At 58.8% G+C, this 25,154-nt stretch overlaps 1 protein-coding gene across 3 annotated transcripts in view; it reads left to right on the forward strand.

The window, feature by feature from the left end:
* Window positions 1-25,154, forward strand: part of DLG3 (discs large MAGUK scaffold protein 3) — an 80,807-nt gene that overhangs the window by 32,642 nt on the left and 23,011 nt on the right. For all 3 annotated transcript variants that reach the window (XR_008468389.1, XM_054214047.1, XM_054214046.1), the window contains exons 5-11: window positions 8,409-8,462; window positions 16,004-16,054; window positions 19,079-19,203; window positions 19,687-19,856; window positions 20,227-20,363; window positions 20,674-20,818; window positions 20,976-21,135. Coding sequence is in view for 2 of the 3 variants with exons in the window: in XM_054214047.1 (XP_054070022.1) it covers window positions 8,409-8,462; window positions 16,004-16,054; window positions 19,079-19,203; window positions 19,687-19,856; window positions 20,227-20,363; window positions 20,674-20,818; window positions 20,976-21,135 (842 nt within the window). In the remaining variant the exon portion in view is untranslated. The remainder of the gene's footprint in view (window positions 1-8,408; window positions 8,463-16,003; window positions 16,055-19,078; window positions 19,204-19,686; window positions 19,857-20,226; window positions 20,364-20,673; window positions 20,819-20,975; window positions 21,136-25,154) is intronic.

Consider the following 25,154-nt stretch of genomic DNA (forward strand, 5'->3'; position numbering starts at 1 on the left):
AGACCCCAACAGTGTAACATGTGGAAGAAGGAAAGTGCCCACCAAAACCAGGTGGATGTGGCCCAGCCACATGCCCAGAGAAGGGGGAGGAGAGTGTGTTGGTGATGCAGGCAGGGCCATGCACAGGCAGGTTTCAGCAGGGATGTAGCCGATGTGGAAGAGGTGGCTCCTCGTGAAGACCCTGGGGACGGCAGGAAGACCTTCAGCCTCCCTCACAGCAGCACCTGTTCTTACCCCTGCCAGAGGGATGGTCCCTGTGCCCCCACAGCTGCGCTTTCCTCCTGGCTCTTGCCCCGCCATGGTTTTGGGTGTTAACATGGCTGGGACCTGCCTGAGCCCAGTCCTGACCGGTGCCGGGACCTGCTGGCCATCCTCAGGGTGTGCTTGAGGGAGGGGGTCCCACGGGGGGTTGCACGAGAGGGAAACCCAGGGAACAGCCATACCAGAGGTCCCATCCGGGTGTGGAGGTGGGTGGGAGGTGGAAACGAAGCAGAAGCCGTCACCATGTCTGGTGAGCTGCCTTGTTCGGGTAAGCTCCTCGGCGTGTCGTATGCCGTGATGGGAGGAGAGGAGCTTCCGCTCCTTCCTTAGCTGCGGATGCTCATTTAGAGAGAGGAAGTCATTAAGACTAATCAAGCCATAATCAGCTGCGGCCATGGCTGCGTGCTGGGCGCCCGTGGCACACAGCCCCGTGCGGGATGCTCTCAGCGGGGACGGTGGCCTCTGGGTCCCCAGGGAGAGCAGGTCCGGCACCGATCTGCGCTGGGGCACAAGGAGCTCGATGTGGTTGGGGCGCGGGGGCTCTGCCTGCCATGCCGAACCCCCCGCGCTGGCAGGAGGGACGGCGCGTCCCCGGCTCAGCATCGCAGCTGCAATTCGGGAATGGGCATAACCCTCGCTGTAAGGTCGTGCCGGCGCTGCGGGTGCAGTGGGCTGTGCTAATGCTCGCAGCTGGTTTTAACACATGCAAAGATGGGATGCCACAGGGATCCCCCAAGGGCCCTGGTTGCAAATCCAACAATATGCTGTGAACGTGTATCAGGGACTTGGAGACAAAAACTTCTAATCGAGCATTTAACAAGTTCAGAATACCTGAATTTGAAATGAAGCTCGCAGTTTGGTCTGCAGAAGCTCGCTTGGATGGGGCTCGCTGAAGGACTGCTCGGGGGGTGTAGTTATTGCGGGGGGCGTGCAGTGCTTCAGAGCACCCTGGACCAGGCCCTAAATACCCTCTTGTCACCTTCATATTAATTGGAATTTAGTTTGAGGCTCTGTTGATGCATCTCGGTTTGCTTTTCTCCCACAGAAACGTGTTTCTTAAGACTTTGTAAGTAGGTGTGCACTGGAACTTACTGGAGAACAGGATATTTGAATCCTAGGGACCAAAGAAGTTTTTATTTTAACATCCACCCTTATTCACTCTTTTTTTTTCTTTTACCCCAGTACATATGTATTTCTCTAAGAGGATGGGGGAGGGGGGGAAAGCACATGAGTCTTTCAGATGATAATAACTCTTCCTGTGAAAAAAAAGGAATTGCCTCAATTTTATTTGGTACCACCAGGTCAGAGGGAAGCTACCGGACCCCAGCACCTCTGCAAACTGGGTCACTTATTTAAGCGGGCTGAGCCTGGAACAGGATGTCTAACTTTCAAGTATGAACACGTTGGCCTTAATCGTTTCTAAATGGAAACTTAGACTCCACAGAGCTTCTGTTTGTGGAAGCTTTCTTCCTTCCCCGCTGAGTGAAGGCTTTTTTCAGTCCCCATTTAAGCTTACTCTTAAAAAAAAAAAAAAGCACCAAAACAAAGATAAACCCTCAGTAACTGCTTGTGTTCGCATTACACTTTGGGCACTTCAGAGGCTTTGCCAAAGATCCTTGTGACCAGGGACCTTTCAAGTCCCGCGCTCCCCGTTTCCGGATGGCCGTGGTGCTTTGAGCTGGTGCCGAGGCGTAGCCGCGGGGCAGGGTCTCTGCCACCGCAGCCCCAGAGCCTGCTCACGCCACCGGAACGGCCCAGAGGAGCATCCCGGAGAGGAGGGCTGCGCTCGCCCACTGGCCAGCACGCCGGCCGAGAGCCGAGCACGGGGGCACGGGCAGCAGCCAGGGCCTGGCCAGCGGGGACTGACACAGGGGGTCCGGGCACCCACAAGCTCCATAGTTGGCCCCGGCATCATTTCCTACGTCGTTTATGCCACATTTCAAGTTGTGCAGGAGGAGGGCACGGGGTTGGGCTCAGCCTGTCACTCCCCTTTGTGCAGGCACGCTGTCGGGTGGTGTGTGCCCTCCACCCCCGCCCTTGCCCAAACTGCGCCAGCCAACAGTCTCTCTTGCGGTGGGTGAGAAAAAAATGCAGTGAGAGTTATTTTGTCCAGCCCGGTTAAAAGGGAAGGGAGACTCATCTCTGGCCGTGAAATTCTTCAGCCCCCAAGAAGTTTCCAGCCTGCATTTTCTTTTGCTCCCTTTCCCCGTCCCAGCCCGTGGGAGCCTTGAGGGATGCAGCTCTCCCTTGGGCTCCGCAGCCCTCTGACGCTCCCGAGCACCCTCGGCTCCGACTGCCAGGTAAAGAGCCTGCAAAGGCAACAAGAGGTGAGCACAGGGAGCTGTGAGAAGGGGACCAGCCTCTGGCAGCGGTGTCAGATCCCTCCCCTTGAGAAGGGAAGGGATAGGAAAGCCAAAGCGTGGATTTGGTATTGAGATGTAGGAAAAGCCCTACATCTTGTGGGCCGGCTGAGAGTCAGGCTTCAATCCGGGAAGGGACGTGCTGTGCATCGTTTCTTTGATGGGAGGTGTGTGAGGTGGCTTCCCCGGGCACGGCCAGGTGAAAGCCGAGGGCTCTGTGGGTATGCAGGCATTCGGGAGGTGGCTCGGATCAGCCTGGAGCGAGCATGCCAGCACCCTGTTCCACACACTGCTTCTGCGGCAGAGGCAGGGCCAGGGCTCATCTCCTGCCTCGCCTCGGGCACCGTAGCCTCAGGAGCGGGGTTTCTGTCCTGCCTCACCCTCAGAAGTGCCCACAGGTTGCTGTGGAGGTGCCATGTCATCTCAGGTGCTTTGGGAGGTGATGTTTTTGGCAGCGGCGTGCTGGGCTCTGGGTTGGCGCAGGAGGCAGCCCTGGCATTGGGAAAACCAGCGTCTGCGCGAAGGGCAGGGAGGTCTGGCGCGAAGCAGACGAGCGTGTCGGTGCTTATCAGGGTGAGCGGCGCTGAGCGCGGGCTCGCCGTGTGCGCTGCGCCGGCAGGACCAGGGCTCGCTCCTGTGAAATTACCTCATTCGCTCGGTGCGAGCCCACTTCCCCCCGGCAGCGGGAGCCTGTCGGTGCCCGGGCATCCCGCAGACGACCCCGCTGCTACGGCAGCATCGCACCGCTCCTCGGCGTCCCTGAGCCGGTACCTGTGTCTTCACAGCTAGCACCCAGCGCTGTGGGGTCCTGCCACAGAGCAGCTGCTTTCAGAGCTGTAAATGCACAGTCTTCTCCTTGTTTTAACAGCCTTTAAACAAAGAAAAATCAAAGCAGATGGAGCCGGGCTACAAGCAGCCCAGTGTGTCCACCCTGTTTAGATGCTTCTGTTGGGCATCTCCCCCCTTAGCCTCTGCCCCTGAGAGCTTTTAGAAGGATGTAAAGACTGAATTTCACTTATCTCCAGAGCCATTTCCTTTTGAGCATTATTATTATACCTCAGATGGTGTAAGCAAAAGGTATTAAAAAGCAGATTGACTTTTCACTCTGATCCAGTCAGGGAAAGTTGTGGAAATAGAGGGGTTAAGTTAGTTCTTTGCTTCTCAGGCACTACCCCAGCATCGCAAATAGTCACCCTGTTCTGCGCATCCCTCAGTGATACATGGGGCACACCAGCCTCCTGCGGAGAAACAGCTCTGTGCATGAGGCTTGGTATTTCTTACCTCTGGAGGCTCCTGTTTGAGTCCTGTTGCTCACTAAGATAGAAATGGGTTTATACGTGGGCAAAATCCAGTTGCTGTTGGCCTGGGATACCTGCAGCGCATTTATTTTGTCTGGAGGAGGTACATAATTCCCCTCCTCTGTGGGCTGACCCCTGTGCCGGCTCTGTGGAGGGTGTGAAGCTCTTGCAAAGCTTCGGGATTTCGGTTCTGGAGAGAATATCTTGAACTTTCAGTTCAGATTCTCCCCACTCGGCTCCCGTGTGCCAGCCCTGGTAGCCGTCCTTGAGGAAATGCCGCAGGGCAAGGCTCGGCCCTCGGAAGCAAGATAATGAACATCCTCTGTTTAATTGCAGCTTTTCTTTAGGTTGGAACTTTTGGAGAACCAGCATGTTTTGTGATTCCTACCTCTGCCCCAGCAGATGACAGCAATAGAAACAGGGGAAGGGTGATACCTATAGATGTTTGGGGCTTGGCTGGCCCCAGGTGCTGACTGCCAAGGGCGGTCACCTGTGGGAAACACAGCCCAAACAGCAATGGTCCCTCTCAGATGACTGCCCAGAGGTGATATCTAAAGGTGTTTCTGAAAGGCCGCATCCTGCCCCTGAGGCGTGTCTGAGCGCCGCCGGCTCTCCTGCTGCTCCCTGCACACGCTGCAGCAGAATCGCCCCGGCCTGCGGGGGGCTGCGGGCTGCCAGGGAGGAGACATCCCTCCTGCCCTGCATGCAGACCCACAGCTTTAGCCACGGAGGCGGCTGCCCCCAGAGGGGCTCTGGGCTCTCCCGGGGCCTCTGCAGGGAGACAGCCCCTCGCTGGGGGCTGCAGGGGGCAGGTTGCCTCTCCCTCTGATAGCACCTGGGCCGGGGCTGCCACCAGGACTGTCGGGTAGTGCTCGGCTGCTGGTCCCTCGACACAAGTGAATGCAAGGCTCTGCTTCTCTCAGCCCCCGTGAGACCAGAGAGCTCTTGAATCGTGACCTTCAAACCTCATCCTCCTTCACCGCTATTCCCTTCAACTCCTGTTGCTGCCCAGATTTTCCCAACAGCTGTCCTCTGCCTTGCTGGCTTTGCGCCTAGATCAGTCTCTCTGCATCTGTGTAGTGACCCCCCCCCCGCCTCGCTCCCCAAGGTCCTCCTTGAGTCCCACCTTCCCCGCAGCCTTCAGCCCCAGAGCCCAAGGACCCGAGCAGCCCCCTGCGCCTCTGCCTGATGGAGAGAGTTCAGGGCACCTCCAGCTCCGCTGGGCTTTGGTGGTCCTGCTGCCATGGGCTGAGCACCGTAGGGCTCGGACCTCTTCTCTTTCCATTTGTAAATCCCCCAAGCACAAACAGGCCGTGGTAAATAATAACAGTGTGATGAAGTGGTTTAGATGGAAGAGATCTGACAGCCCCCATTGAATGTGACCTGAATGCACAGCCCTGTTCCCTCTCCTCCCCTCATGCAGCAATCCCCTGCTCCTTAGGGCATAAATTACTTACCATTCCCTATAGAATTGAGGGCATGGTTAATTCACTAGCATGTTCCTGCTGCCCAGTGAAAAATGATGTTCTCTCTCCTCCCTTGGCTAGCAGAGGGATTGGCACATGTGCCTGCTTGACGAAGGGAGGCAGAGGCTTTTCATTTTCAGGCCCTCTGCTTATTTCTGAGTCTTAGGTCTTGTCTGACTCTGCAGGAGAACAGGCAAGATGCAAATGTTGGAATATTTGCAAGTGGAAGTCAGAGCTAATGTCCAAACACCTTTCTTGTAGTAGCTGAAATAGCTGGCCACAGGAGGCAAGCGGGGATTTCCTGGTCTGAATTCCTCCTGACCACGTGCGACTTTGTTTTAAGCAGCCACTCACATTCAGCATCTCCTGGGTCCCATCTGGAGCCTGAGTGGGAAATTGTGCTCCTAGCAGTATTTTGAGATGTAAAAATCACTAGTGTGGAACGGCTGCGAAGGATGCTCTGTGCACAGTGAGCAGGCTAGACAAAATATGTCCTCAGGGTTCACCAGTGTGTGAGCGAGGCAATGTGATGTGTGATTTGTGGGCTATTAGTAATTCTACAAAGAGACTGATTGCAGTGGGGCTCAGTGGAGGACTCAGGCTGGACCTGCAAGATCCTCTATAACATTATCATACAGAACACTTCTCCCTGGGAGGGTTCCAAAGCATCATTTGTGGAGTTGAATTCATGTCATAAATCATGGGGCACGTGATGGGCTACATTCACGGAGGCTGCCTCTTCTGCATCCTTCCTGGAAACTCATCTAATAAGAGCTGGCCTCTGGCATATCAAGGTTCAAACATCCATCGTTTGTTAATTGCTGGCAGTAGAAGTGCTTCTTTTTTGCCTTGAAATGTGGAATCCCTTCCTAGAATTTCACTGGGGACTAATAAAAGCCAGTGCCAGGTTTAATATACGCTATCTCACAAATTATCTGGATTAAATACAAGGACTGTGTACTGCCAGAGAGGGGATATTCCCAGTTTAACATTGCTTCTGGGCCGTGGAGATCCCAAGACATTGGACCTGAAAATTGCAATTCTCTTATGTGTGTGGGAGGGATTTGGCAGGAGTGCTTGGAAGTGGTCATATTTGCCTGAGCTAGAGAATTAATTGCCATAAAAACTATGGTTTTGTAACCAATAGTTACAGCTGCAGGAAAGATCAGAAAGCATCTGAATAAATCAAATTAACTACCTCCTGCTCCATCCATATGAGAGCAGAACCTTTCAGAGCATGATTTAAACCACAATCTGGTTGATCCCTAACTCTCCCGCCTATGAAAAGAGGAGAGTGAAAAGTCCAGAAATACGATCAACTAAAACGGGAGATGGTGGGGACTGCCATTCTGGGTTATATGAGGAGGTTGGTCTCTGTTGGGGACATATACACCCAGAGGAGGGCAACGAGGAAGCAGTCTGCTCCTGCAAATATATCAGACTCACCGAGACCATTGGTCTGGACAGTCCAACCACCCACATTACTGGACAGACAGTGGTTCCTGTTAATTGCTGCACTAACCCACACCTCGACTTGCTCGCTGCTGACCCCGACTCTGATGTTTCTGATGCCTTAAGGCAGAGGTTCACCTCCCCTTGTAGCTCATGTCTCTCAGCGGTTCCCCATCTTGCTCTGGCTGTTGTCCTCCACAGGAGCTTTGGAATGATGATGTGAATCCTGACTTAGAATCATAGAATCATAGAGTCATCTAAGTTGGAAGGGACCTTTAAGATCATCGAGTCCAACCATCAGCCTCTTACTCCATCTAAAACCCCCACATCTAACAGGAACAACACAGGGAAAGAAGAGCACAGTTAAAGCTGAAAGACTGTTAAGAAACTATGGCTTTTTGCTTTATCACCCCCCGCATCCCACCTCACCCCCCCCACCCGCCAGCTTTCTTCACATTCTGCCTTCGTTTCAGGCTCCTTCTCGTAAAGACAATCCCCCTAACTTACCCCCAGATTTACCCGTGACCTTCCAGGTTCTGCACCACGTGCTGTTGCGTGCCGGCCAGGAACGTCGGTCTTGCGATTAACCTTAAATCACTGGCTTTTTGCCCCTTCTCCCTCCCGCTGCCACTCAGAGACAGATCCCTCCCCAACTGCCTGCCCTCCCCCCAGCGCCCCCCCCCCCGCGCGCCCCCCCCCCGCCTCCTTTAGCCGTCCGGGACAGGGCGCGGCTCCTTCAGGAGGTTGCGGCGCTGGACAGCTCCGGCGCGGCGGGACCCCGCGGGCGGGGGGAGCCGCTCCGGCCCCGCTCCGGCCCCCGGCCCCCCCGGGCCCCTCTCCCGGGAGACACCCCCCACTCCCCCCACACTTAGGACCCCCCCCCGCCTGCTGCTGCCAGCTCTCGCCCTCTGCGCCCCTCTCCCTCCTGCGGGGTGCAACGAGCTACCGAGCAGCCCGGGAGGAGGGGGACCCCGGGGGAGGGAGCCCTGCAAGAGAGGGGGGATGCAGGTGGTGGGGGCGGGGATGAGCAGAGCCTGCCGAGCAGAGGGTTTACCCCAGGGGTAGCGAGGGTAAGGGACCAAGTGGTGCCACCTCCTCTCCCAGGGCATGGTGGCCCCGTGCTTAGGTGGGGCGGCAGCAGCTGCTGGCAGGTGCGTGAAGGCCCCGGGGCTGGTCTGCTGGCAATATATCCTTCCCTCACTGAGACTTCCTTCCTTACTCCTATTTCCTAATCCCTCAGGAATGTGGATTTAAAGTAACTTTTGGTGCTGGTGGGATTCTGGCCCGAGGCTGGGAGAGTTTTCGGTCTTCCCTGTCTCCTGCCCAGCAGCCAAGACAATGAGGTGTGTTGGGGGCACACCAGGCCTGAGGAGACGACAGATGCCCAGGGCCACGCTGTGGCTCTGCTTCTGTCTCAGAGCTGTTGGGCACCTGGAGGAGGGACAAGAGCAGAGCCCTTCCTGTATTGCTCTCTTCTGCCTGTGGTGGCACAGCCAGGGGAGAAGCAGTGCGCCACGAAGGGCTGGCTTCATCACTCAGCTCAGTGACATCCCGCTTTTGTCTCCTCACAGGCCAACCCTGCTCCCATTATCGTGAACACAGACTCGCTGGAACAAGGGCTCTCTGTAAGTCTCCTGGTTTTGTTTCGCTTCCTTTGAACAAGCGGTGCGTTTTCCCTGCTCAGCGGTGCAGGGAAGGCTCCTCCAGCCCAAGGAGGCTCCAGTGAGGTGGCAGAGGAGCCTGGTACCTGTGCCACGTCCCCACAGCACATCCTGCCCCCAAACTTCGCTGGGGCTGGATGACACTGAGCAGAGCCAAGGCTAGCAGCAAGTGATGCTGGGGACTCCAGCACAGGGAGGGTACGAGGCAGGAGGCACTCAGAGGGGTGAGCAGGCATCAGGGGAGCTGGGCTGGCTGTGTTCAGGGAGACCCCCACAGCCATTTCCTCCGTTTCCCATGCACGGTGGCTGCAAGGCTCTGTTGGGGCATCCGTTACCTTCCTGCGCTACCTCAGCCTCCTTCGTCAGCCCCAGCCCCTCAGGATGGAGGCAGGACGCGCCAGGCACTCGCTGACATCGCACCCACTGGTCCTCAGGGCAGCAGGACCCATCAGATGCTGCTTCTCTCCCAGCAAAGGCTGCCAGCAGCTGAGCAGTGCTTGGTGACTGTGAGTGTTTGCAGCCACAGTGCATTTGGCACTCTTGGCATAGTAATGCCATAGATAATCCTCCTGGGTTTGTTGCAGAGAGGGTTTGTGCGCTGCTGCATCCCTTCCCAGAATATTTGCAAATCATTCCTGCTGGGGGGGAGCGGGGGGGAAAGGAAGGAGCAGGGTGGCCAGCATGAATTTCTGCAGCGCTGGCTCCGTGCTTGTGGGGTGCTCCCCTTTTTTTCCCCAAAGGGAGCTCAGTTGACGGCTTGCCAGGGCTGGGTGCTTTGCACCTGGTTTTCTTCTGATGCAGCAAATTTCAGCTGCCTTCCACATTAATGAAGCAGCACCAGGACGGGGAGCTGGGCTTGGTTTGTCTTTGGAGTCGCGGTGGGCTCCACGTGGGCTTTGGGCTGTAGGTGAGTTCTGGTGGTTGAACCTGGCTTGTAAAGAACCGCAGAACTCAGCCCCCAGCCTGTGGTGGGGTCAGTGCGCACCAGAGCTGTGCAGGGCTGGTTGGGCAGGGCTACGGAAAGGAAGGGACACCCAGATGAGACCTCTGCAACCCTGGCTGTATGGTTTAATTATGCCTCGAGTGCTGAACCAAAGCCACCTGGCACTGGAGAGGAAGGCAATGATGCCTCTCTCAGCATGGTGGTCCTGGGTCCAGCAGCCTTGTATGAACATGGCAGAAGAAAGTTGCTGTCCCCAAAGGTTTCCTTCTCCAAATGCATGGCATGGCAAGGCATTTGTGGGGTTGGAGGCTTCTGGCAGCGTGCTGGGCACCCCGGCTGCAGGGCAGGGCCGTGTTGCAGCCCGCTCTTCCTTGCTCACCCGGCTGGGGCCATTCTACAGGGAACTGGAAAAAGGGCAATGTCTCCTGGAGAGGAAGGACACACCGCAAGGGTGGACTGGGGCGAATGAGGGGTGTGCAGGGCAGGGAGGTATTCCTGGGTGGAAAGTCTGCTTTCACATCTGTTTTGTACCCTCCCTCCATTTGGGGGACATTGCCTGCTCGCCATTGCAGCCACCAGCACCACATCCTTCGCCAGGCTCCAGCCGTGCCTGTCCCTCCTCCCTGCCTGCGTGCCCAAGGGCAGCGAGAGGTGAGCCCGAGGGCCAAGGACAGGCTCTGTCAGCCCAGGTGGGCTCCCGAGCCCCGCAGAAGCCAGCAGCAGGGAGCCCACCCATGGGGCCAGCAGCCACCTCCTCCCACCACAGTGCACTCCACTTTCCTCCTGGCTGCCTACCCCTACTCTAGCTCATTAACTCTATGCCCCTCCCGCGCCTTCTCCCTCCACCTCGTTAGCTCCGCATCCCCGTCAGCGCCTTCTCCCTGTGCCTTGGTCACAGCTTCTTCTTGCTGTGCTGGGTGGGAGCTCCCTTCTTGCACCTGGGGTGGGATTGGCTGGGTTGCAGGAGCTGCCCTGCACCCCTGGCAGGCACCAGCATCACTCTGGGGGTGGCAGTCACCTACCCCGTCCATCCAATCCCAGCAGTACATGCCAAGGAGGAGGGTGGGGGGGAACTGCCCTGCGGTGGTCAAAAGGAAGGGGCAGGTCGTGGCTGTCATCTGCTGGAGACCACCATCCCCGTGGCCGTGGCAGGGGAGACACCTCACTTCGATTCCTCCCAACCTCCAGCCTGAGAACCCTCTTGCCTTCTACTTCGTGTCACACCAGCACAGAAACAAGTCCTGCTCCGTCCTTTCCTTCTCTGGGGAGCTGGGCTCCTCAGGCTCTGGGGAGAGCACACCACAAACCCTCCCGTCGGGCAGTTTCCCAGGTCAGCAAAGGAGCCACACCAGGGACTTGCTGCAGAAGAGCACACCAAAAACGGCAAATCTGGAAGCATTTTTTTTCACAAACCCAAAAGCTGAAGCCTCATGGTACAGTCTGTATTTGGAAGGGTTAAAGTCACATCTTCCAGTCTTTAATTACTTAACTATTCAATGCTTTCCTTAATGATAAACAGATGGATGTAGTCTAGTTCCTTCCTGTTCTAGCTCCATTGATTGCATTGGACTAGCTGCTGGGCTGAATTTGGCCCCGGCTGTTTATCAAGAAGTCTGCTCCACATTTCAATCTCTCTGTCCACCCACCTCCATCCCCAAGAGCATGTGGCACCAGCAGCACCGTAAGGCATGAGCTGCAGCACCAGGTCCCACTCGCCACCAGGGCTGGGGCTCAGCTCTGCTGCCTGCGGCTTGGGAGGAGGGAGCTGTAAAACCCAGGGCGTAAAACCCCAAATAAATCCTTATAAAATTCCTGCTATATTAAAGGCATCCCTTGACGGGTAAGGAGGGGTGCCAGGGGGTATGACGCGTGCCAGCTCCGGGTCATCGCTCAGGGTTTCACCCCTTGGTGTATTTTCCCCAGCAGGTCCGTAGCAGGGAGACGGAGCATCAGAAGCCCAGTTCCCATGGCGGAGGGGGTCTCTGCATTTCAGAGCTGCCTCTCGGAAGCTGAAACAACTTCTTGCTGCCCAGGGTGCGTGGCAACTGCTGCCAGGCAGTCCCAAAGTGAGCAGGGAAGGTCACTCCAAAGCCCTCGAGGAGTTGAAGGTTTCATAGCCTGCATCCTTGGAGCCCTCTTTTGGTGCCCCACTGCCCAGCGGTGAGATGCCACCACCTCCCTGATCTCTAAAAGCCAGGTGCGAGGAAGCCAAGTGCTTCCCAGGCCCAATCCTGGCCAGTGAGCACCATGGAAGCCCCAAGCTCTGCCGCTGGTGAGTGCAGAGGCAACTTCCATGTGCAGCACTGACTGCTGCCAGGGTTGCCAGCCACGGTCACTGCAGGGTCAGGGGGCAGCAGAGGTGGCCACCACGGGTCTGGTGCCTTTGAGCAGGGCAAAATTTACTCGTAAGGCTGAAAAAAATAGAAAAAAAATCAAAACTAAACTGCCAGCCTCACGCTTTGGTCCCAGGTGCTGGCAGTGGCATATCCCGCTGCCAGTTCCCGCAGGCAGCGTGGCTGCGGAGCCCTCCCAGCTGTGGTGGGGGGGGAGGGCTGTCAGCCTTCACACCCCTGCCCTCTGCCCGAGCTCGCCAGGCTTGGCCCTCTGGCAAAAGACTGACCAGAAATACAGCGTCTATTTACTCTGTGCGTGTGGCCAACCCCGTGGGCAACGCACGCAAGGGCGTTGAGGCCAGGGGTTAGCTGGAAGCGAGTCAGTAGGTCTCGGTGCTGTGGCAGGACACATGGATGCCGGGGCTGGGTAGCGGGGGGTGAAGGGAGGGAGCTCTTGACCTATTTTCTCTGGGCCCCCTGCCATGTGCGGGCAGCGAGAGCTCTCCCTCGCCAGCACCGCCAGTGCCCGCGCCAGCTGGGACGTGCCCATCGCTCCTGCTGCCCCAGCACCGGGCTGCTCTCCTTCCCCCGCGCTGGGGGGGGCGTGGGGCATCGCCAGGTGCCCTCCATCTCCGGGTCTGGCTGGCACCGCCACGGGCTGACCCCCCAGCCTTCAGACTCTTCATTACGTCGGTACACGGCTGCTCCAGCCCCTGGTCCTGCTGCCTGTCCCCATCGCGTCCTAATGACGAGATACAGGCTAGATGCTGCTCCGAAAGTGGCTGCAGGCAGCGTTATCCTCCCTGCAGGTTATTTCCTCCCGCAGCCCGATGGGCTATAAGGGTTGGGTTTGAGGAACCCCATCTTAGTCTTCTAAATTTGGCCTCCTTTTTTTATTAAAAAAAAAAAAAAAAATGAAACCAACCCAAATCCTGACTCTCTAGCAAATTGCAGAGCGGGTTCCACGTGCGCTGGTGCGGTGTTGGCCAGCAGAGCCTGCAGACAGCTTGCAGTAGCTCTGGAAGGTGTGCGCTCTTCTGTTTATCAAATGAGTGTTAACTCTGCAGCCTTCTGTTGATGATTTAAATGTCATCATCGCTAACTGTTTCCCTGCTGCTCAAAACACGAAAGGGAAGTGAAGGCCGGCAAAGGGTGCCTCTTCTTGAGCCCTCAGGTCGGCTAGCTGCATGGGAAAGGCTTGGAAAAAAACGCCCTTACTCTTTTCCATGAGGAATCAGACGGTACTCAGGATTGGGATATGCTGGGAAGGGCTAATTAGCCCCCAATGCCCCTGTCGGCTCTGCAGGCATTACGTGGGGAGACGGGAGGAGGGTGGGGGTGCTGTCCTTGCCCCAGGGTGATGGAAGCGGGCACCTCCCCGCCGAGCCCGGAGCACTGAGGTGGCCCCAAAGGGGAGCTGGGCAGGCACGCAGGGCACTGGCGAAGATGAGGGGGAACAGGCTGCAGCAGAGCCGGGTCGCGGCAGCGCCGGTGGGTGCCGCGGGGAGGTTTTGCCGTCAGTGAGTGACTGGTATTCAATTTTCCGACGCTGGAACGTTTGCTTTGTTGGGTTGTTCCCTTGGTTACGTGGTATATATTAAGTTCTCCATTTGGCTTCCTTATGCAATTAACTGGCGTTCTGTTGCATGGATTTTGGAAACATAATGGGAGCTGAAACTTCATGGTCGGGCCTAGCTGACCCTGAGGTGCCCGGCCGGAGCAGGCTCCTCCCAGCGCACGCCGCGCCAGCAGAACGCCGGCACCGCTCGTTTTCAGGGAGTGCTGCAAGGCGCCGCTCAGCGTCAGCGGCCCCGAGATTTGGGGAGCGGGGATACCCCAGTCTCCCCTGCCTGGCGGCAGGGTGTCTGCCGGGGCTGCCTGCCGGGGTGTCTCTGCGCCCTGTGGCCGCTCGCTTGGCGGGGCTGACGCGCTACTGGCTCTCTCCGCGGCTCACAGATTGTCAAAGTTTTCTGCACATCCCCATCCTGTAGGTATGTATGTGCTGTTCCTCTGCGGCCGTGGGTGTGCATATGGCTGGCTGTGTGGCAACTGTGTTGAATGCCAAAGCAGAGAGGACAATGTGTGTAGTAGCGAAGGGTGCCAGGAATGCGAGTTGCTGGAAAACCGGGGAGAGGCGACGACGCGCCCCACGCACCGGGCTACCAACTGCGGAGACGAGATGAGCCCGGAGGCTGGAGCGAGGGTGGCTGCGGGGGCGGCACGGGCCAGCGAGTCGGCTCCACTCAGGATTAGTCAGTACAGTAGGATGCGGCGGGGGAAAAGCAACCCATGGCAGAGGGGCAGCCTGTGGCGAGGGAAGCGATGCTGCCCTGCCTGCGGGAGCATGGCCCGGGGTGATGCTGTGGCAGGAGGTTGCACCGACCACATGTCCCTGTCTCTCCGAGGCTGTCGAGGATCCTGCTATGGGTGAATCCCACCACTCCCAGTGCTTTCCTGCAGAGGGGTCCTGTTCAAGAGCTGACCAAAGCCTCTCCCAATGTGCTGGGGGGATCAGAACATCCTAATATTGGAGCATCTGGATGTCCCGACCCTGAACTGTGCCCTGAAATCTTCCCGTGGCTGAGAGGCATCAGGCACGGAGCACATCTGAGGAGGGTCAACCCTCTCAGCCCATGTTCCCTGGAGCCCCCATTCTGTCTTTCCACTCTGGACTCTCCCTAACCTCATCCTTCCTGAAGTGCGGTACCTGCAACAGGGCATGGGATTGCTTTGGTCTCACCAAGGCTGAACCAGGCAGGGGATGAGGGTACGTGTGTCGCAGGCGGCACAGCCCCATCCCAGATCCTGGCATGCGGAACTGCTTTTCCACCTGGGCACCTGATTACTCCCACCTGGAAAAGCTTCCTTTTGCTCTTCCTACCTGTAAATAGGGCCTCACCGCTGCCTCGCTGGGTTTCCTTCCATGGTGTCAGATGATGGCTTTAGCATACATGAGGTTTGATGTCCCCTCCGTCTAATGACCCAGCACGGTGGGGTTTTGGAGGATGGCCAGGCTGTGCCTCCACGGGGGTGGATAGCAGGGACCCGGGCAAGCAGGACACGAGTGGCGTGCTGGTGCTGGGGAAGGGGACCTGCGTCCAAACAAAGCCACAGCAGCTCCGGTTTGGAATATGGAGCGCGTACAGAAAGCCGTCATTTAATGGGGGATGTAAAACCCCCATGAGGAACCCTGAACAGGGCCTGCAGGCAGAGGTGGGGCGGTGGGACGGGAGAGGCTCTGCCGTGCCGTGCCGTGCCGTGCCGTGCTGACTCGCCTGTGGCCCCTCCGTGTCGCCCAGAGCAACTCCGACAGGGAGGTTGAATCCAGTCCCCTACAAAACCGTCGCTGCTCTGCGTAACAGCTCTGGATGTTCCAGTAGCCAATTGCTTTGCAAATCTTGCTAAATTTTAGACCTCGGTGGCTGTTTGTGGCCTGATCCTGATGACTTGGAGGGAAACTGCTGCCTTATTTTCCTGTGCATTGTTGCTTATGGGGAAAATGGAAGGTTTTGACCTGTACATTTACCATTTCTTACTTCAGAGCCTACAGTTGCATCCCTTTTGTTTTGGTTGACACTCTGGGTATGGAAGGTTTTCAAGCCCGGGGATCAGGGCGCTGTACAGCACTGAGACTGGCTACACCGTTCTTTATACGAGGGCAGCACAATGTTTCCCCCTCTTACTGTGCCCCACACTCGCATCTCATTTCCTTTGCACCCAACTAATTCAGTAGAATGAATTATTCTGAATTCCCCCTTAACAGAGCTGTGCTACTAAAAGATTTAAAAGATATAAGCTGTTAAAGGTGTTCATGATGTTATTATGTACAGACATTATTTTTTTTCTTTAAATGGACCCACCCCCTTTCTTTCCTTCCTGCAGCAGTGAATTCCCGAGGTTAATTACATGCTGCGTAACAAAGGCGTTATTTCTTTTTGTGCCTTCAGTTGTGTTCCTTTTCATGGCTGGAGAAATGAGCCGGGAGAATAAAGGCTTTGCGCTGAAGTGCATTAAAATCAGCGGGCTTTGGCTCGCGCCCAGAAAGAAAAGCAGCGCACGGTTTAATTCCAGGGCAGGCTCGAGCGATTGCGTTTAAGGTTTTCTTCAGTGGTGATGGTGCAGCTTTTGGGTTGGGTTCTTGACACACAGCTATCAGAGGGGAAAAGTAAACCACCACCCCCCTCCCCGGACCGGCACAGAGCTGTAACGCGCTGTCTCCCTCTCCCCAGGTGAACGGCAGCGATGGGATGTTCAAATACGAGGAGATCGTCTTGGAAAGGGTAAGTGTTCCCTCCTCACCCGCCGGCAGCTTTTGCTGCCTCTTCCCACTCGCCCTCCCACCGGCGCAGCCGGCACCCCCCGCATCCCCGTGCCAGCTGACGGCGGGAGATCGGTCTCTGCTCCCCGCGCTCTCCACGGGCTTTTGGGGGTGTCGCGCTCGCCTTCCCCGCACAGCCCCCGCAGCGCGGGGAGAGGTGGGCTCGCTGCTCCCCTCCCCACACACCCCTCCAGAAGGGAGGGAGGGAGGAAGGCTTCTCCCTCGCCTCCCTCATTCACACCCTCGCCCGCACAAACCCGCCAGCGCAGAGCTGGCAGGGGGGGGCAGCTCTTTGTCACTGCCTTTGCTGGAAAATGGGGGTGCTCGTGCAAGCATGTGAGTGGGCGCACCCCCAGCCGGGCACAGGGGACCGATGCCTCCTTGCCACCAGACTCACCATCACTCCGGGGTACACAGCCCGGGGATGCTAAGTGGCAAGGACGGGTTTTTTAGTAAACTGGAGCACAACGGGGGGACTTTCTGCTTGAGCCTTTTCTTGTCCGTTGGCGACGCAGAGCTGATGGCATGCACCGCGCCGGCCGTGGCTAAAATTAGCTGGGGCAGCATCCGGCACCGCGCAGGGTGGGGAGGGCTTTACCCTGTCAGGGATGGAGGGATGGAGAGGCAGTGGGAAAAGCTGGCCCGAGGTTTGCTCGGAGAGGTGGGCACAGCCTGCGGAGCGGGGATGGCCGGGGCGGGAGGCTGCCCCACGGCACGCCTGGCCTCCTCTCGCTGCCACGCCGGGCGGCTCGGCCTTGCTGCCTGGCCAGCATCGCAGGGGAAGACGCATCGCTCGTTCTTCTGTTCCTCTCTGCCTTTAGTCATCTCCCTCCTCCCCTTGGCTCTGCATCATGGAGGTGGGTGGACGGAAGGTTATCTGGGGCTGCCGCCTCACCCACCGCTTCCCCGGCGTGCCTGACGAAACCAGCCCAGGGGATGCTTCCTTTTTGGGCTGAGTGCTTCTTGCTCTGGGCCCAGTTTAGAGGCAAAAGCCTTGCTTTCAGGGGTTCTTCAGAGCATCCTCTGTCCTCAGCCCACAGCGGGGACAAGGGGGGAGCTGGCAGGGTCGCACGGAGAGGCAGCACTCATTGCTGCCCCTATTTCAAAGCCCCAGGCGGAAATTCCCTCTCCAGCAGCGTGGAACCGTGAGGTAATTTCAGTGTTTAGCAGCCAGGGCCAGTGCGGACCTTCCCCAGGTCCTTCCCCTTCACCTGGTCCCCAGCGGGATCCAACGGCCCCGTCTTACTGCAGGAGGAGCACCCTGGCGCGTGCAGGCAAGGCTGTCCCCTTGCTGGGTGTCTGGCTCCCAGAGATGACCCCTCAGCGTACCTCAGAATTGCTGCTCTGTCAATGTCCTTGTTGTCCAAGGGCAAATGCAGCAGTGTTTTGGGGGAAATAACCGAGGACACCCTGTCTGCAGAGGAACGTGGCTTTGGGTTTACCCACCACACATGTGTCCGCAGCAGGAGCTGCCCCCGTGTCTGCGTCAACCCTGATGCCAGCTAAGAAATCCCTTCCATTTCAAGGCTTATCAAAATAAAAATAAACACCTCTCGGATCATTTCCAGGTTTTGTCACTAGCATCGGAGCGCACCCTTCCGTAGACAGGCGCAATGAATGGCTGGAGGCTATTTTGCACAGTCTCAACCTGCCTTGCTGGGGCCAGGCTGGGTCTCCGGTGACAGTGAGCTTTTTGGAGCTGGGCACAGCGTAACCAGAATCCAGTTTAAAAAAAGGAGAGCGGCCTCAGACCTTACACCGTTGAGCGCCTCCTCGTCACGTGCTGGCCAAATCCCAGCCAGCAGGAGAGCATCCGGGAGCATTGTGTAGTGAGAGTGGCTCCCGGAGGTGCCACGTGCTGGGTCATGAATGGCATAAAGTCAGAGCAGAGACCTCCGCGTCGCCGCAAGAGCTGATGCTGAGCCCACATTGCGGGGGAGAAGCGTGAGCCCCGGCCTGCTGCTGGTGCTAGAGGATCCCGGGGAGCTGGAGCCCTCCTGGCCATGGGTTCCCCCTGAAGGGCAGAGCTCCCCATCGCCTAGCGCTGAGCACTGTGGCTGTGGGCAGCCAGGAGAGTGCTTGGCCCGAGCCCGCTTGTGTACGAGAGAGGCGGGCACGATAGGATGTGACTAAGTATCAGCTCTTCCGCATGAGAAAACAAGGCGAGGAGCCATCTGATTTTCAAGGCAGAGCAGAAAAAGCAGGAATTGTCCACTTGCATCAAGCCCGGAGCTGGAAGCAGCACCTGTGAGTGTGTCACTACCGGGGATCCTGAAGGGGGAGAGGCGGTGCAGGGCCATGGCCACTCATCCTGGGATGCTGCCGGGATGGGGCTGGAGATGTGGCACGGCCCTGCATTCTCCTCGGGCAGACTTGAGCAGGACAAAGCTCGAGTGATGCTCCAAGCATCTCCGTGAGGAAGAAGAAGCAGAACTGAAGACCCCGCTCTATCCAGACAGCCCCCTCCACCCAGTCCTGCAAATTTTGGCATCAGCACTGCCGGCCCCCGGGCTGGCTCCATGCTGGGGCTGCATCGCAGTGGGCAGGGGGGCAGGAGTGGGATGCTGGTGACTGGCACAAGCCCCGCTGCTCCGCGCAAGCTGCAGCATCAGTGTCTCCTCCTGGGCAGCAGCCAGCAAGGGGAGGTTTTCTCCGCCAAGGACCACCCCCTCGTCCCCCAGCTCACCGCCTGCCTCAGAGTCTCTTGGTGGAGATGCGGCGGTGAGGGAGGTCCTCGGCGGCTCCCACTCTCCCGCTCCATCTGGTCGGTGCTCCGCGCTGCTGCTCTGAGCGCCTCGGCTGATGAGTGCCGGCCTCCCGTCCGGCCGCGCATCCCTCTGCCCCCTCAGCCGGGCACCCTGGGGAGAGACAGATGCTGTAAGGGCTCCTGCGCCCCAGGCAGCCATGCTGGGAGAGAACTGCTTCGGGAGGGCCGGCGGCAAGCGATTGCCCACCAGGGAAAGACACAGTGTTTGATTTCCCGCAGGGTAATTCTGGCCTCGGCTTCAGCATAGCGGGAGGAATCGACAACCCCCACATTCCAGATGACCCGGGAATCTTCATCACCAAAATCATCCCCGGGGGAGCGGCAGCCATGGACGGCCGTCTGGGGTGAGTGAGTGTACGGGGCCAGGGGAGCAGCTCCATCAGGGTGTCACCCAGGATCTCCCTAGGGACCCTCTAGGCAGCTCCTGCCGCCCCTCCCCTGCCATGGTCCCTGGTTCCCCTCCCGTGGTCCCCTCCCTACAGCCAGGTCCCCTCAGTGCAGGGATGCTCATGGTCCCCTGCCACCAGCCACCCCTCCCTGCGCCAGGCTCCGGCTCCCATCCTTCCGCCTGCAGCCTGGGGCAGGGTCCAGCCTTTCCCCTCATCTCCCGTTTTCACCAGGGTCGTGGCGTGGGGACCAGCCCCGCTGCCTTCTCCTTTCAGGAGGGACCCAGCTCTCACCCCGGCAGGGCACGATCTGGCCAGCTTGAGCAGCTCTTCTCCGCACAAGGGTCTGCGTGGCCGGAGGAGGGTGGCAGAGGTGTCCAGAGGAGGGTGGCACAGGCTGGCGGTTCCCCAGGGGAGCTCAGGGCCACCATGTGCCTGCAGGGTGAACGACTGCGTGCTGCGGGTGAATGACGTGGACGTCTCCGAGGTGGTGCACAGCAAAGCCGTGGAGGCCCTGAAGGAAGCGGGCCCCGTGGTGCGGCTCGTGGTGCGTCGCCGGCAGCCCCCGCCAGAGACCATCATGGAGGTCAACCTGATGAAGGGTCCCAAAGGTGAACCCCTTGCTCTGCTCGTAGCACTGGGGTGCCTTGCTGTCCCACGGAATGGTGTGGGGTGACTCCTCAGCATGGGATGCAACAGGATGCAAGGCAGCGTGACAGGGAATGTGGGATGCGAGGTGGCACCACCACAGCGCGGGGTGCCACAGGGTGGTATGGCAGCGTGGGATGCTGTGGGGCACGGGGTATGGGACAGCCCCACAATGCAGTGTGTGGTGGCTGGGCTGTCCCCGCACAGCAGCAGGGTGGCCCGCTGCCTGATGGGTTTGGGGCAGGGTGGGAAGCCCAGTGACTGCAGAGGGGCCGTGGTGGCAGCCCAGGGCTCCGTCCATCACCCCTCACCTGCCCTCTCGCTCCCCCTCAGGCCTGGGGTTCAGCATCGCGGGGGGCATCGGGAACCAGCACATCCCCGGGGACAACAGCATCTACATCACCAAGATCATCGAGGGCGGCGCTGCCCAGAAGGATGGGCGCCTGCAGATCGGGGACCGGCTGCTGGCGGTAAGCCCCGTGCTTGCAGACGGTCATGAAGCGAAGCGGGGCAGTCTCTGCGGTGCCGATCCTGAACTCCAGCACCTCTCCCTCCAGCAGCCCCGTGCCCCGTCCCTGGGGTCCCTGCTGGGACGGTGCTGTGGGACGGGCAGGTGCAGCACCGACTGCAGGCGGGAGGGCCAGACCCATGGAGATGGGACCCTGTCTCCAGAGCTACCGTGGCACCTACCCCGCCGGAAACCTCTCTGTTCCCGCAGGGCTGCATTAGCCCCTGCCCTCCAGCCTGCAGCCACGTTACCCAGCCCCTTCCCTCCGGCAGGTGAATAACACGAACCTGCAGGACGTGAGGCACGAGGAGGCGGTGGCCGCCCTGAAGAACACCTCTGACATGGTGTACCTGAAAGTGGCCAAGCCCGGCAACATCCACCTCAACGACATGTACGCGCCCCCCGACTACGCCAGCAGTACGTACGCCGCCGGCCGCTGGCGTGGCAGCCTGGGCACTGCAGGGCTGGCGGGGGGGGGATGGCGTGTGCTGGGGTGGCGGGCAACACGGGGCTGGTCTCCACATCCGCGTTGCAGATGGATTCCTGCTCCTGATGCCCTTCTCCTTCCCTGCAGCCTTCTCATCCTTGGCTGACAACCACATAAGCCATAACTCCAGTCTGGGCTACCTGGGCAGCGTTGAGAGCAAGCCTGCTTACCCCGTCCCTCCCCAGGTGACTCCATCCCGGTACTCGCCCATCCCTCGGCACATGATCGGGGATGAGGACTTCACAAGGTGAGTACCAGGCATGAGCATCCCTAATCCCTGCTGCTTCTCCTTCCCTCTCTCCCTCCCTGGCTGCTTGACCTCATCGCTGCTGTCGGTGCAGAGTCTCAGCCAAAAACCCCTTTGGGGGTGCATGGTGCAAAGCTTGGGGCCCCCGCGGTGAGCTCTGTGCCCACTCCCCCTGAGATCAGCCCTGCCGTGTTGCTCCCTGGCTGGCTGCATCCCCACCTTCCCCGTTCCCCCTCCTGCTCCTCTCCAAGCCTTACGTATCTGCATTTTGGCTTCATTCTCTTACTTGTTTTACCGTCCCTGGTGTTCCCTGCCCTTGCAGTGCCATCCGGTGCCAGGCTTCGAGCGGGCTGTCCCTGAGTGGAGCTGTGCTGGGGGTGAGGGGCCGGGGGGGCGAGACACAGCTCTGGATAGGAGTCGGGGTCCTCCTCCCACACTCTCCAGCATCCCATGCCACCTGCACCCGGGTGCCATTTCACGGGCTGCCAGCCCCGGGCTTGACAGCCTCCTGCACAGCCCTGGCACGGCCCCGTTTTCCCCACTAGCATCATTTACACTGCACGAGCAGGTTTCTTTCCTGAACCCAGGAAATAAAAGAGGAGCACAAAGGAGATGTTTCTCAGAGCCTAAACGCAGCGTAAAACTTCTCCAGAGCTTCAGGCTGAGGACAGGAGGGCGAGACCTGGCTGGTCCTGCTCTGCTTGTCCGGGCTCACAGATTTCCCTCTGCTTGCCATGGCCTCGGGGCCAGTGCTGAGCCTGCTCTGGGTTTGGTGTCCCCAGGGCTGGGGCTGTAGGGCTCAGGCTGTATTCTTAGGCTTAGGGCTGGCTCTGCGGTTAGGAGCGAGGTCACAGGCTGGTTTCAGGGTTGTGTTTGCGGTGGAAGATGCTATAGCCTTGGCTGGGCTTGTCCCGTTCTGCCGGGCACTGGTAGGTGCCAGACTGGGAGACCCTGACTTGCCATGCGGCGTCAGGTCCGCTGTCCTCCCAGAGAGTGGCTGCACTCCCCTTCTTCACGGGGGTTTCTCACGTCTTGGTGCCCGGCCGCAGCCGGGTGCCTCTGTGCGCCGTGACCTGGGCAGCACTGGCCTCCGCCACGTCCCGTGTTTCCTGCCTGGTCTCGGCACCAGCAATGCCGGCTCTACAGCCCGTTCCCAGCGCTGCGTTCTCAGCGGGGGCAGCAACTCCTGTGCCATCAGGGCACTGGGGGATGATGCCACATGCAGGAGCAGTGCTTTCTGCCATTACGTTGCACCACAGAAGGGACTGAGTCCCGGCACTGCGAAAACACACCATCTGTCTCTCACCAGGGACCCCGGTCCCACCAGGGTCTCCCTCCCTACACCCACTGACCTCCTCTTTTGCGGGCCAGCCTGGTCTGGGCTGGACACGGCCCAGTGGCAATGGCACAGCGATGGCTCAGTGGTGGCTCAGCAGTGGCCCGGCAGTGGCCCTGGTGCAGCACGTGGTGATGGCCACTAGAGGATGGTGCTGCCTTGCAGAGGGCCCCACGACAAACAGGCTGGCACGGCTGGGTCGCAGTCCCCAGCCACAGTGGGCTCAGCACCGCCAGCATCCATCCCAGAACAGCCCTGCAAACCTCCTGTGCGTCACCGACCTCCCCAGGACAGCTTCATCACTGCAGGCCTGACGGCTCATGCATCTCCCAAGATTGTGCACTGGGACCAGTGTTGTCCAAATGCATCTTACTGATGTGGGGAAAGGCGGCGACTCCCCTGAAAAAGCAGCTGTGTCCCCAGAGGCTCCTGCCAGCCATTTCCCAGGAGAAGCAGAGGACCTGGCCTGGATCCAGTACCAAGCCTCTTCCCTTCCCGCGGGCACAAGTGCTGCTGCAGGTGTGGATGTGGTTCCAGTGACCCTCGTGTCCTGCAGCACCCAGGGCTGGGGACCAGAGCATCTGTTTTCCATGGCAACCCAGACCCCGCACAGCCCCCAGGATCCCCGCAATCGCTCTGTGCCGAGGTCCCAGTGTTAATGCTGCAAGGTCCAGATCCTGACTGCGGGATCCATGCTCTGCCTCCCGGGATGAGGATCAAAGCGGAGAGTGCATGTCATGACCGAAACCTGAAATGTACCTGTCTGGGGCTTCATTTCCTATCCTTGGTTCCTGTAGCGTCTCTCTACCTTCCACCAACCCGTCTGGTCCTGCTGAGTGCTGGGGATGCTTCCCCACCGTGATGATTTGGGGTGGCAGTTCCTGCACTCTTGGGCTTGGGCAGCAGCAAAACCCAAGTGGCAGAGCAAGTTCATCAGCTGGTTGGAGACAGGGTTTGCAGACCAGAAATCTGGCCCATTTCTTCCCCTGGGACAGCTCTAGCCCTAGGCGTAGCTTTGCTGCAGAGGGACCGATGGCTGCAGCCCTCCCTGCGCCCTCACAGCCGCCCCTAAGCCAAGCACTGGTGGCATCCCAAATACTTGGGGTTGAGATTCTTTTGACCCCAATGGCCTTTCTGTGGTGTTTCCCTGGTCTCTTCCTGGTCCTGGTGCATCCCAGCCCTGTGTTACAGCCCCGCTTGGCTCAGAGCTCCGACTCATCTGAAGGCCATAAGGATAAAGCAGGTATTGTCTGGAGGTCGCAAGGTAGATTGAGCCTCTGCCCCATCAGAAATGCGTAGCTGGAGTTACCGCTTGCCGTACCTCTGCGTTTGAAAGCGAGGGGCTGCGGGGATGCACAGTGTGTGTGGAGCTGCAGGCGTGGGGACCTGGGCTGTGGATTTGCCGTTGCATGGGTTGTCCCCCCCTGGTTGGGGCTGTGCTGCCCATGCCTGCAGGGGCAGGAAGGAGTTAAGTCCGTAGGGCTGAGCAGAGTGAAGCCTGCATCCTTTCAGCACTTCCATAAAAAACCCTGCATGTGGGTCTTGGGGAAGCCACTGGCCCCGCAGCCGGGGAGAGGCAGAGACAGGCAGCACGGGGCGGCCGCGGCACAGAGCATTCAGAACATTCCTGCCCCTCACACCTTCCAGCCGCCATCGCACCACAATGTTCACCGTCAATGTCTCCTCATCCATGTCCTACAGGGGACAGCCATCCCTGTCCCCTTCCAGGCAGCGGCGAGGCCACAGAAGCAAGCATGACCAGAGGTAGGGGACCGGGATGCTGCTGTGCCTGGGGGGAGGCGCGGGGACGGGGACAGGAGCGGCTGTGAGAGCCAGGAGGGTCAGGCTGTGCTGAGCCCGGGGTCTGGGCAGGGCAGGAGCCAACCAAGACGTTCTTGCAAGGCATCCTGCACTTCTGTCTGTCCGTCTGCTGCTCCTGTTGCTCCTTATAAGGTGGTTGCCTGGAACTAAGTGACATTCAGCCCATCAGGACTAACCCACGGGGAAGGATGGTGGGAGACTTTTCCTGGGGTGCTGGCACGTGTCCCTAGAGGTAAATCCTGCCGCCTGCAGGTGTGTGAAAGCACCAAAACATTCCCCCACCTGCCCTGGTGACGGCAGTGATGCCCAGGGGGCTGAAAAAGATGTTTTCTTGCAAGAATGGCATGAGAGCATGCTGCCAGGCTGCGGGGCTTCATGCTGCCTGCTCAGTCAAACTTTGTTCCTCTGCGTCCCCACTCCGCTCGTGCCGCCTGAGCCCCGCTCCTTCCCTGGCTGTCACTGGCAGCCGTGGGGGGGCCAGCTGGGCCAGCCACCCCGGTGCCCCAAGCTCCCCTTAGCACAAGTCTGCCAGCATTTTAGGGTCCAACGCAGGTGCCATCATCCAGTGCCATGCCTGGGGCTCCAGCATCTTTCCTACCACTTCCCAGAGATCTTCCTCTGCTCCCTGGCAGGCGCGGGGTTGATCAGGCTGCTGAGCTCACTGGCAGGTCTTCAGTCCTTGCAGTATCCCCCAGAGCACACAGGATCCAGCCGGTCACCTCAGTGGATGTGCTGATGGTCCCCCGTGTCGTGTTGGCTTACAGTCACTAGCCTGTGCTAATTGTCTGGCGTCGTTTAGTCCTTATTTTAATCCAGCACTTGAGCTGGGAGCTGCCGTTGTTCCCATCAGACTTGGGGGTTT

Source organism: Rissa tridactyla, chromosome 9 (assembly GCF_028500815.1).
Source record: "Rissa tridactyla isolate bRisTri1 chromosome 9, bRisTri1.patW.cur.20221130, whole genome shotgun sequence".
In the NCBI taxonomy this organism is placed as follows: Eukaryota; Metazoa; Chordata; class Aves; order Charadriiformes; family Laridae; genus Rissa; species Rissa tridactyla.